We start from the raw sequence: 12,703 nt of genomic DNA, 5'->3' as shown, positions 1-12,703 counted from the left end.
CACTGCCCCCAGCAGTCGTCTTGAGCACAATATGTATTTATAAGTGTGTCTTTTGTTCAAGTTATTTCCGTCAGCGGGGCTATCTGGCCGATATGCTAACTACCCAGTGGACCGGCTGCCTCGCTGTCGGTGGAAAGAAAGAAAGAAAGCAGACCAGCTTACCTTTTAAATGCCAGTATCGATTTCAAGGCAAAATATATACATGGAATTCGAAACTGGAGCTAAACAATGATGAGAGTCGTCGGTCACATCCATTCAACTCAAAATCGATACTATTGAGTGGAAAGTGTTCCCTCAATACGGAGTATAACCCCGTCTATTTCTTACAACAGTCACACTTTTGTTAATACCTGCAGAAGGGTACCTTTGACATAGCTTGCCTTTTAAGCCAGTTTTAGGTTTTAAATTTACGAAATCTTAGATCTGGGAACTAACAGTTCCACTGGTATTCGGAAGCTGAGCGATCTACGAAGTTATTTTAATTATTGCTGTATCTTTAATCAGATCACTTTTCTTGATAAAGAAACTTACTTTGGTATTTGAAAGGAAAGGGCACAGAAACAAATGGTAGAAACTGAATACTGATTTCTATGCTTTAGAATTAGAGTAGAGCTAAATAGAAATAATTGTCTGCAAGGTCTTGTAATGCATAAATGTCATATATGTATGGAAAATTTCCTAAGCATTCCCTAGGCACAATTTAATGCATTATATATTTCCGTTGGTCTTTATTTTCTAAATTGTTTTCCATTTTGTTACATGCAAAGGAAATGTGTCTTCTATTTTGATGGTTAGAGCTAATATAAGAATGATTTAATCGCATTTATTTCGAACTATAAAACGTGAAGAAAGATTTTGCTAGAAAATTTCATTCAAAAAAAGGGGGAAGTGAATACGACAAATTTAAAATCATCTTTTAAATCCAGCTATATAAATTGCCGAAATTAGGAATAATTTGCCATCGTAGTCAGATAGAACTTCTGATAATCTGGAGAAACGTCCACACTTAAGAACAGTTGAAAACATTTAGCTGATGGGTTTTTTTTCTGCATTTTAATTTGGATATTTTGTAAATTTACTGGTGTTGGATTTCATGTCGTAGAGACATTAGGATTTTTGGAAGCAGGCAAGAAGAAAAATTAACAAACCTTTCGCCGGGAATCAAACCGCGGACCTCTGGAATACGCGACAAGCTTGTAGACCTCCACACCACGAAGGCAAGCCAAGAAAACGGGAGAAATATCTTATATGCTTTCCCTTTAAAGAGCGTCTGGGGTTTTTAGGGGACACAATCACCAAATCCTGGGTGAGGAGAATCATCATCCAACACCCTTTTTAGTTCGGGCGCCACTGTAGAGACATTAAGATTTATGGAAGCAGGCAAGATGAAACATCAGCTACGCCTTCGCCGGGAATCGAACCGTGGACCTCTAGAATACGCACCCAACGTGCAGACCACGAAGCCACGCCAAGAAGGCGCGAGAAATATCTTATAATGTTTTTTTTTTGGGATTTGCTTCTGAATTTCTTACTATTTCGTCTCTATCTCTCGCTTTGTATATACTATATATATATAGTATATACAGAAATCCTTAAGCCAAAATCTGAAGTTGTAATTTAGTGAATTTTAAAATATAATATCATGAAATGTATTAGAATTTTCAAAAATCTTTGCAACTTTACAGCGCGTCATTAACCAAAGGTAACGGCTCATAACCGTAGTTCAGAATTGTTTTAGGCTTCATTTTATGCGTTCCATTAATCAACAACAACCATCAACTCAACTTAAAAATTACTGAGTGAAAGTCCTCTCTGATATCTATAGAACTATAGATGTGCGTAGACCACTTTGCAAAAGTAGCGGCCTAAAACAACAGCATCAGGATCCTAAACATAAAATGACCAAAACCTACATATGCGAGTAAAAAAAAAAAAACATCAAGACCATTATATTTTCAAATATCCATTGACGGCTGCAAGTCACAGCAAGCTTCCAGCAACCGACTTATTTTAGCTTTCAAGATATACCTATTAAAACTCAAGCAGTTTAAGTGCAAAATAATTAAAATAATGACACATCTTCAGTCTTACAGTGCTGAACTATGTCGTCCATAGTCGATAATCAAACAGTTCTTTTTATCAAATCTCGACGCATTCCTTATAGTCGTAAACACTTACAACAACGAAACGATACACAAAATATACCCACGAACCCCGAATGCATTCTATAAAAAATCTCCGAATAACTAACAACTTTTACATTATGGAATTATGTGTCGATATAAACTTTCATAGCATCTTCAAGCAATTCATAAGTAGGAACCAGTGATAACAGCCCGAATGAAAAAGAGTGCAAATACAAGTGCATTACACAAATACAAGTACATTACGTGCAAATACTAGTACATTACGTAGTATCAATAATAAATTGGAACGTAAATTGAACGATAAGTATAAAAATAGCAAATGTTGCTGCTGATGGAAACTATGCATAAATTAAAAAGATATAACAAATCAAGATTATACGCCACTGACTATCAAAATTTAGTCTCCAAAGTGTAATATCTTGTTCCCAGATTTAGAACAGAAAAGTACATAAACATAGTAATGCAACAGTAAGAATCACAATCGAAATGTAACTTGTTTATGAGTGTTTTGGCCTAGAAATAGCACGGGGCAAGGTATCTGTTTACCGTTTGTGCATATCAGCTGTTCTCCATATTTCTGTCTATCTATATATCTATTAAATTAATACTGAAAATTAAACTGCGTCTGAACGTTGAGATATAATTATTCTGAGTTCTCATTTTCCTTTCTAGCAAAAATTGTTTAAAGATTATATGTCAGTAAATATCGTACCATAGTATATACAGGATGCGGCAGCGTTCATAGTAAGATATTAAAAACACACCAAAGGCAATAACTATAATGTCAATTAATAGTTAAAGGTATGCCATTTACTAATGTCCATTGTCCACTGCCTGGATTACGTTTTGAATATGATGCCCCCCTGCACAACACATTCATCTAGGCGACGTTGGAAACTTGCCATAACTCGGCGTAACGTATTCCCTGGGACATTGAGGACGGCAGTTCTGATGCGATCCTTCAACTCAGAAATGGTGGCACAACATGTTCGGAAAACATTTTGCTTCAGGTAGCCCCAAAGAAAAAAGTCTGCACATGAAAGATCAGGTGAGCGAGGCGGCTAGGAAATGTCACCAAAACGGGAAATTACTCTACCTGGAACTGTTTGTCGCAATGATCAGTTCATCTGGAACATTCCCATAACGTCCCAAATTGAAATGTTGCCGAAATAAACGCTGGGTAGCAATAACAGAGTGGTTATTCTTGAAATAACTTTCAAAAGCAAAGGCACGATGCTGTGAACTCCACGAATCCATATCACTGTCTCACTCGAAATGGCAGCTCATTAGTACACGAATGTGGCATGAGCTGGCGCGCATTCATGTGCAGTACAATGACGTTGTGTAGTACAATGACGTTCATGTGCAGTACGTCATTGTACTACACAAGTCAAATTACGCTATGAACGCTGCGGCACCCTGTATATTTCCAGATCCTTAGTTCTGCCAAATGATTATATTTAAAATGCTATTTGGTTTATATTGACACGAATAAATGTTTAACCATGTTGCTTTAGTAAATCGTTAACTTGCCTGTAAAAATTACAAAACTATTATTTGTTATTCTTTGAGCATAAATTATATAAACATGATTAGGAATATTTTATGTAGTTTCCGCATGTGTGATTTACAATATTGTATTGCTGATGAAGTTGAATAATATTGCTTATGAGTTTCGTAAACACCATTTTTAATGTTTTCCTCTTTCAGGTTTGGCATCTTGGCAATAATACTGATACTGATGGCAAACGATGGAGTTCTGAACGAAATTTGATGTTTCAAAGCTTCTGAAAATAAATGCAGCAGTACTTGCATCAACAGCTCTGCAGATTACGAGGTTGTCTACGCCTACACAGTTGACTGCACCTGGTGTAGAGAACTTCAGAAACAAAATTTCATTATACAATGTCTAAAGTCCACAGCGTCGTAGCCTCTTACATATTCTATGTTGCTCTTCATTCACTATGCGTAATACCTGGTTCGTCCATGAGCTATGCTTGCCCTAGTGAATGCACTTGCAAATGGAAGAACGGAAAAGAAACAGCCGAATGTGTAGGTGTCAATTTGGTTGCAATACCTGACGGCTTAAGAGGAGAAACTCAAGTATTAGATCTTAGTGGAAATCTCCTTCAGTTACTACCTTTCCGAGCATTCTTTAGAGTTGGACTCGTGAATCTTCAGAAAGTATTTGCTTCTAGATGTGGCATTTTGAGTATAGCAAATGATGCTTTCTATCAGCTGAGTAATCTTGTAGAATTAGACTTGAGTAACAATTTCATTACATCGATTCCAGCGATCGCTCTAAGAGACACACCTTTACTTCGTCGTTTACTACTAAGCTCTAATCCGATTCAGCGGGTTGAGAATGACACTTTCATTTTGCTTTCCCATTTGACAACTTTAGAACTAAGTAACTGTCAAGTTGAAGTTGTTGAACCACGTGCATTTGATGGTTTAAAGAGCTTGCAATACCTCAAACTGGATGGAAATAAATTAAGGACGTTACCTCCGGAAATGGGAGAACCCTTTTCTTCCTTATACGGTTTAGATCTCCATCAGAACCCATGGCACTGTGATTGCCATATAAGGAGTGTTCGAAAATGGATGTTACGCAATAATATTCCCATCAGCAGCCCACCGCAATGTTTTGAACCTCAGCGACTACGTGGTTTAAGCTGGGATACAGTCGGTATCGATGATTTTGCATGTAAACCGGAAGTCACCGTAGTGGAGCCTGTTGTCACTTTTACGGAAGGTGAGAATGCAACTCTAGGCTGCCGTGTGCATGCTGTACCAGAAGGCAGTGTAAACTGGATATGGCGGGGAAGAGTTATTAATAATTTGACTCTTATGTCTTTCGGAAGACAAATGTATCTGATCAGAGAAGTGGGAACAACTCTCAAAGTCAATTCTTTGACAATTTTTAATGTTATGCTCAAAGACAGTGGCCGTTACTTATGCGTAGCATCAAATCCAGCTGGTAGAATATCAGCTAACATCACTCTTAATGTAGTACCAAAAGAAGGTGATAACGATGCTCTAAGTGGGGAAGAAATTGCTGGAATAGTTATTGGAGTCCTGTTTGTGATATTTGCTTTATTTTTTGTATTTAGCTTCTTTATGCTCCGACACCAAAGGCTTTTTCCAAATCGAAGTAAAGGTGGGGGATTTACAATATATAAACATTTTTTCTCCTTCAATAACAATCACGTTGGAGCCGTGGTAAAAAATACGACTGATGTGGATATAAGTATTCCTGCTAACAGTGGAAACGTCATGGATGGCAAATGTAATGCCGCCTCACTTTCTCCTGGTAGTGGATCTGAAACTAGTGCCTACGGAGGAACTAAAATGAATAGTTTAGTACCTCTAGAACAATATAGTTTGCATGAAAATATTAGTGCCCACAATGCGACGTCTCCGACTGCTGAAAAGTGGTATTCTCATTCGTTAAATAGACACTCTATTCGTGAAACTGAGAGAGGTATAGAGATGTGCGTCATACCACCTAATGAAAGTAAGAATACCGATGAAAAATCCTATAACTCTGTCAAAGAGGACCCAGAGAGCTACGAAAGGACAGAATATCGTCGACCAATAACTAATGATGATGAAGAGGATGACGTAGATAGCACTGGACCAATGGTATACGAAATCAACCAGCCAGTTAATGATTATTATCTCGATCACAATTTACCGCCTCATAAGTGTTCAATTTGGCCATTATCTGAAGGTTCCTTTAAAGATGAGAGTTACCATAGTTATAGTAGCCCTTCGCAATCCAGTTGGAAAAGGAATTCAGTCATAATCCCTCAACAAATCCATCATGTTTTTTCACCTGATGCAAGAGATTCGCCAGACGAAGGCCTGGGAGATGAACGAGAATATGAGACAGACATTTTAGACTAAGGCATTTACTGAATGGATTATAGAAGAAAGCAGTGATCTCTAATAATCTATGTTTGTTTCTAGTACGGGTACGATTATTCTAACCGATGACAAATAAATAAGAAATTTACAGAAACGAATAGAACATGTGGCTATTTCCCATTTTCTGCGGAGAGGAATATTTTGTGTGAACTTTTTAAATGGCGAATCAAACATAATAAATAGTGCAACAATTATGATGGTTTTTTTTCACTAGAATGAGATGCATCTTAAGGCCGTGAATGGAAATTACCAGAAGATGTTAGTATTGTAAAATAAATGTATCAACTGTAACATAACATTTCGATGTCCCAAAGCATCCTAGTGTGTGAAATAGGAGCTTTCTTTTATAAAAAGTGAAATCAATGTTTCTATTGACAAAGTTTATCTTATCCACATTAATGAAAACATTCATGATGCGAGTCAGTCGCATCTCTGTTTGTTATTAAAGAACAATACATCTAAATGAATAGATGTAATATATTACGTTTCTAAAATTTTTTAAAATGAGCTTTTATGAAGAAAATTAAAACTTGAGCATGAATCATGGGAGAGAAACCACATTACTATGTTTACAACCATAAAGATATATTTGACTAAATGGTTTAAATTCATTTTTTAGCATGTCAGAATGCATTTCGTTTTCAGACTGACATCCAATTCTTAACAACAGTGGAACTTATTGTGTAACTGAATTTCCATGTGCATACGCTTTCTTTATGCGCGAGCTTTTGTTACAAATGTGTCATAAACGTCTTCCTTTCTAGTGAACATACTGAGGAAGAGTGCTTGTAATTGAATTTAAATAAAGTGTTTGGTTAATGTGCACAAATAAAGTGTTTGGTTAATGTGCACAAATTTAAAATGAAAGATATTAATATTTAGAGAAGACGGGAAAATATTTTACAAGTATTCACCGGCAGCTATTTATTATAGCAACCAATATAGATGATGTAGCTATTTTATAGAAAGCTAATGTTCAATCTTCAGGTTTCAACCATGCTGCACAAAAAATACATTGGTGCCGTTTGTTCATTGTTGTACAAAATATGTTTCATGTAAAAAGAAATTATTAATAATTATTTTACTTTACATATATATCACAAATGTTTTGTTGTTTTGAGTATTTTTAAACCAATGAATTATCAAGTTATCATCTTAATACTTGAATACTATTCCTCCATTCCGTCATGTTTATTAATTTAGTTTTGATGTGGAAGAGACAATAAACGTTAAATTTTATATTAAATTCTAATGATTTTTATATAATTTATATTCATCTTCATTCACTATTGTTTCCCAAGAACTGACAAAAAGAAAAAAAAGATGAATATATTGCTCATTGAAGAACTTGAATTTATATATGTCCTGTTTTCCATACCTGAATGAAAGTTTCTACCGCTAAATTAGTTTATTAGGAATATGTAAGTTAGAACTTATCGCTAATTGCAACTTCAGATTTTTCATGATTTATTCAGCATGAATTATAAATTATTCATCCAATATATACAATTATGTTTATCTTCATTTTTATATTTGCTCTAAAAAGAGAAACGTAAGGCAATTTGCGATAAGTTCCCCAATTTCCTGCGCGATACCCTTTGTAATTTGTAAATAAACGTTTAATATATATATGAATAAAATATATATAAATTACTAACTATATATATATATATATATATATATATATATATATATATATATAATAAGCCGAGTTTATGCTACATGTCTATTTGTATGGCACAAATGTATAAGTACATTATATAACTGACATATGTGAGTATAATTTCTAATGATTTTTCTGGAAATCATGGCATTTCTCTTCAATGAACTGCATCACTTCGTATATGTTCCACATCACATATGTAATTGATTCCCAGTTTATTTCGATTATGGCGTGAATGTGTGTTTCTCCCAAAAGCATAAAGCTGTTATAAGCCCGTTGGTTGTTATTTCTTAAAAAATAAAAAAAAAGCTAGTCGCATAAGTTTTTTTTTTTTCACTGAAAACAACATATTCATAAAACAATCAGTGCCAGAAACGTACACAATTACTTAACAGAGTTGTAAATGTCTGCAAATGCAAATAATACCCAAAATGACATTTTATTGCCGTACACGATGTAAAACAATCCTTGATTATATAAAACCACAATAAACTAATTACTGGAATTTATTTCTGCCAAAAAACAGTTTTTCTGAGGAAAAAAATTAAATATGCTTAGGTAAGTGTTCCATAAAGACTGTAATTAAACTAAGTAATAGTTAAATTTGAAAAAAAAGTATAATATTTAATTACATCAAATTAGGTAACAAAGTGCATTTCAATCTGTGTTCTAGACCATGCAAAGACCAAAAATGCAAATGCATGTTATTTTTACATTTCACAGATCTGTATTATTTGATCCATTAAGATGTAAGTTTCTACTAAGACAGCACCTGGAGTTGAATATCAACTTAAACTCCATAGTTTTGTAACATAATGATAATTCAAACGGAAAATGAAAGCTATTCCTACACTACTTAAGGAAACATAGCTTTCATTTGTTTTATATCTCTACTTACTTTCTAAACAAATCAAGATGAAATGTGAAGAAATAGCTGTATTGTTTGTTGGTATAAATAGCCACTATTTGATAGTGGCTCAACATTATCACTTACACACACAGTATACAAGAACATATGTTTACAAGAACATATATTGCGAAAGGTGGTTCTAATTCTAAATGAAGTGAAATATTTCAACAATCTACAAAAATAATCATTTTATTTACAAAGCAACTTTCGTTGCATCGAAGGTTCACTGCTAACTAACTACGTCGCAAACTAAAAACTAACATTCCTTTTCAGAAGCGAAGCGCCCTCTAACGGCGATATATAAATCATTTGGGGGATTTTTCCACACTCCCCACCTGATAATTTTTGCAAAAATTATCACTATTTCAGCATACAAATAATAAAATATAAGAAAGCAACTTACATATCAAATACATTCAACTGATGTAAATATAAACTGCAAAAGGAAATTCTATAAAATAAACAAATATAGTTAACTGCATCAACTCAAATGTTACTCAATACGTAAATATTAATTCAAATTACAAACAGTAAATTATTAGTAATAACTAAACTAATTATCTAAAATTAATGTTAGTGAATATGAAATATAAGAAGTAAAATTAAAAGGTTACAAAATTAGTTCATTTTCAGTCTGATAGTTCAAGGGGGTATATCAATTGCACAGGTCTCTTAAGGTCCCCTTTTTTAGTTTTTACCACACATGATCGTACAAGACCATCACGTCCTTTGAAGACTTGAATTACTCGACCTAAATCCCAGAGGAACTTAGATTTAGTTGTTCCTTCAAGTAAAACTATATCACCAATTTTAAGATTTTTCTTGGCTTCTGGTGTACCGAAGAAGTGAGCATTTCTTAACTCAAGAAGATACTGATTTTTCCATTTTTTCCAGAACTGTTTTATAAGTGTTGTCTGATATTCTTTTCGTTTTATTAGACTCTTTCTTGTTGGAGAGTTATTCAGGATCTCAGCAAAGTTGTATGGATATTCATCCTTATGTCCGATCAATAGAAAATCAGCCGGTGCAAGCGGTTCAGGTTCATGTAAATCGTTGTAAACGTAGGTCAAAGGACGTCTATTCACAATATTTTCGACCTCTGTCAACACAGTCATAAATTCTTCAAAATTCAATTGAGCTCTGCCTAATATCTTTTTCAACGGTTCCTTTATGGTTTTCATAATGCGTTCATAAAAAGCTCCCCACCATGGAGCAAGCTCGACGATAAATTTCCAAGTCAAGCCTTCATTTGCTAGAAAATTTTGAAACTCTGTATTTTTAATTATGCTGTAAAAATACTGTAAATCTTTGGCAGCATATTTGAAAGTTTTCGCGTTATCTGAATAAAAGGTGCGACAGTTTCCTCTTCTCGAAATGAAACGTCTGAGAGCCAAAATGAATTTGTTTGCAGACATGTTGGAAATGAGTTCTAGATGTAACGCTCGTGTAACAGCGCACGTAAACAATACGATGTATGATTTCTGAATGTCGTTTCCAGACCTGATGTAAACTGGACCTGTGAAATCCACGCCTGTAACATAGAAAGGTGGAGTTTCAACAATTCGATCTTTAGGTAACTGAGCTGTCATTTGTTTCGCTGGTTTTACTGCGTATTTCCGACAAATTAAACAGTTCCCTAAGACTTTCTTTACCAACTGACGGCCTTTAGGAATCCAAAATTTCTGTCTTAGTTTGGCTAAAGTTGCTGCAACTCCCGCATGCAGAACGTTATTATGTTCCCTTTTTACAATTAATTCAGTAAATTTGGAATCTTTAGGAAGAAGAACTGGATGCTTCTCGTCAACTGTATATTCGGTTTCTTTTAATCTTCCCTTAATTCGAAGAATTTTATTTTCATCAAGAAACGGTGCGAAGCTGAATATATCAGAGCTTGGAGAAATTGACTTGTTAGATTGAAGAGCCTTAATTTCAGGTGTGAAGAAATCCATCTGGGCTTTACGAACACAAAAAATTTCAGTGTCCTGAATTTCAGAAGCACTTAATGTTCCACTATTAGCAGGCAGTTTTCTTGCCTTAGCAACGAAACGTCTAACCCATGCCATAATTCTGAGATATTTCAGCACATTACTGAATTTTGTTATATCCAATAGTTGATCATCTCTTTTCACAACAACGTCATAAACAGATATCTTACTACAGAGTTCTAGTTGCTTATCGTTTCCCACGTCAAACTTCGGTTGAACTGGCCAGTCTATACGTTTGTTTTGCAACCATTCTGGTCCAAACCACCAAAGTGAACAATTTCTTAAATTAGCAACAGTAGTTCCTCATGATATGATGTCGGAGGGGTTATCTTTCCCACGGCAATAATACCAATTATTGCTTTCAGTTAGTTTCTGAATTTCATAAACTCTGTTTTTGATGAAAGATTTAAATCTTTCGGGAGATCCCTGAATCCAAAAATACGTTATTTGAGAATCAGTCCAGTGGAAGAGGATTACTTCGTATTTTAAAGATTTTGCTATTTTATCACTCAATCTAGCCGATAAAAGCGCACCCAAAAGCTCCAATCTAGGAAGTGTAAGGGATTTCAGAGGTGCAACTCTACTCTTGGAAGCAACAAAAACTGTTTGAAAAGTTCCATTGTTCAAAACTATTCTCAGATATACCACGCAACCATAAGCTTTCAAACTAGCATCAGAAAAGCTATGGAGTTCTATTTGTTTCACATCTGCATCTAATATTCCTTCTAAATAGTAGCGGGGAATTCTGAGGTGGTTCAGTTCTTCAATTTCTTCGTACCAGGCTTTCCATTTATAACTAAGATCAGGTGGAAGTTCATCGTCCCAATCAATTTTGGCAGACCAAATTTCCTGAATCAGACACTTTATTCTTATAGTGAAAGGGCCATAAAATCCGACAGGATCAAAAATACGGCCTGCGGTTTGCAATAGAAAACGTTTTGAGTTGATTGACGAGGAAATGAAATTTGTCAAGTGCTGAGTGTCAAAATAAAAATTATCATTATCCGTATCCCAGTTAATTCCTAACACTTTGATCGGGACAACTTCAGGAGATTCTTGCATCGAAAATTCTTTGCGATGCCAAATATCTTTGAGTTCTTTGGAATTAGTATGCCACTTATGTAGTGACATGCTAGCTTCATTAAAAATGTTCACAATTTCTAAACTTGTTTTCAGGGCTTGTTCTAAATTTTGGTGACCACCAATAATGTCATCAACATACAGGCAGTTGTTTAAGAGTTCTGCTGTTTCAGGATATATTTCTGAATATTTTTTAAGGTGATGCTTAATAGTAGCAGCGAGAAGAAAGGGACTAGATTTTACTCCAAACAAAACTCTTGTAAATCTAAAGATTTTCAAACTCTCATTGTTATCATTAGGATCATCTTTCCAAACGAATCGTGTAATGTCCCTGTCTTCTTCATTTAACTCTATCTGTAAGAATGCTTGTGTAATGTCCGCTGTAAAGGCTATCGAATTTTGTCTAAATTTTATCAATAAATCAAAAATATCAGGATATAGGTTCGGACCAGTGTATAAACAGTCATTTAGAGAGAGTGTTTTTGGTTTATGGGCTGAAGCATCATAAACTATTCTTAGTTTGCTTGTTGCTCTATCATTTCTGATGACTGCTCTATGAGGTAAATAAAATAGGGTTTTATCATTTTGATTGTCTTCTTGAACTGGTTCAATAATATGTTTTAACTCGTAATCCTTTAAAACCTCTGTGTATTGAACAAACAAAGAGTTATCAATTTTAAATTTGTTACTCAATTTCTTAAATCTTTCAAGTGCTATATCCCTATTACCTTCCATTAAATGTTTTGAATTCGGTTTCCAAGGTAATTTTACTTGGTATCTGCTGTTCTTATACCTGATATCAGATTCGAAAGATTTCATAATTTCTAAATCAACAGTTTTGTCGTTTTGAGTATCACTTTCCAAACCCAAGTTTTCTAGCTTCCAAAACTGTTGTAACTGATCTGATATCAAGTTTTCATTTACAATTACTTTCATAGTTAATAATTCACTATGATCATTATTTACTTTACCCTGCAAACACCACCCA

General features: G+C 34.6%; 1 protein-coding gene across 2 annotated transcripts in view; it reads left to right on the top strand.

Moving 5' to 3' along the window:
• Window positions 1–8,052, top strand: part of LOC118193449 (leucine-rich repeat, immunoglobulin-like domain and transmembrane domain-containing protein 2) — a 237,145-nt gene extending 229,093 nt beyond the window's left edge. For both annotated transcript variants that reach the window (XM_085808373.1, XM_085808371.1), the window contains one exon: window positions 3,858–8,052. In XM_085808373.1, coding sequence (XP_085664499.1) covers window positions 4,053–6,056 — 2,004 coding nt within the window. In that variant the 5' untranslated portion in view covers window positions 3,858–4,052 and the 3' untranslated portion in view covers window positions 6,057–8,052. The remainder of the gene's footprint in view (window positions 1–3,857) is intronic.
• Window positions 8,053–12,703: the final 4,651 nt, after the last annotated feature.

Source organism: Stegodyphus dumicola, chromosome X1, assembly GCF_044657685.1.
Source record: "Stegodyphus dumicola isolate Sdum_Otavi_A_Nest chromosome X1, ASM4465768v1".
Taxonomy (NCBI): Eukaryota; Metazoa; Arthropoda; class Arachnida; order Araneae; family Eresidae; genus Stegodyphus; species Stegodyphus dumicola.
This window is presented reverse-complemented; position numbering and strand designations above follow the sequence as displayed.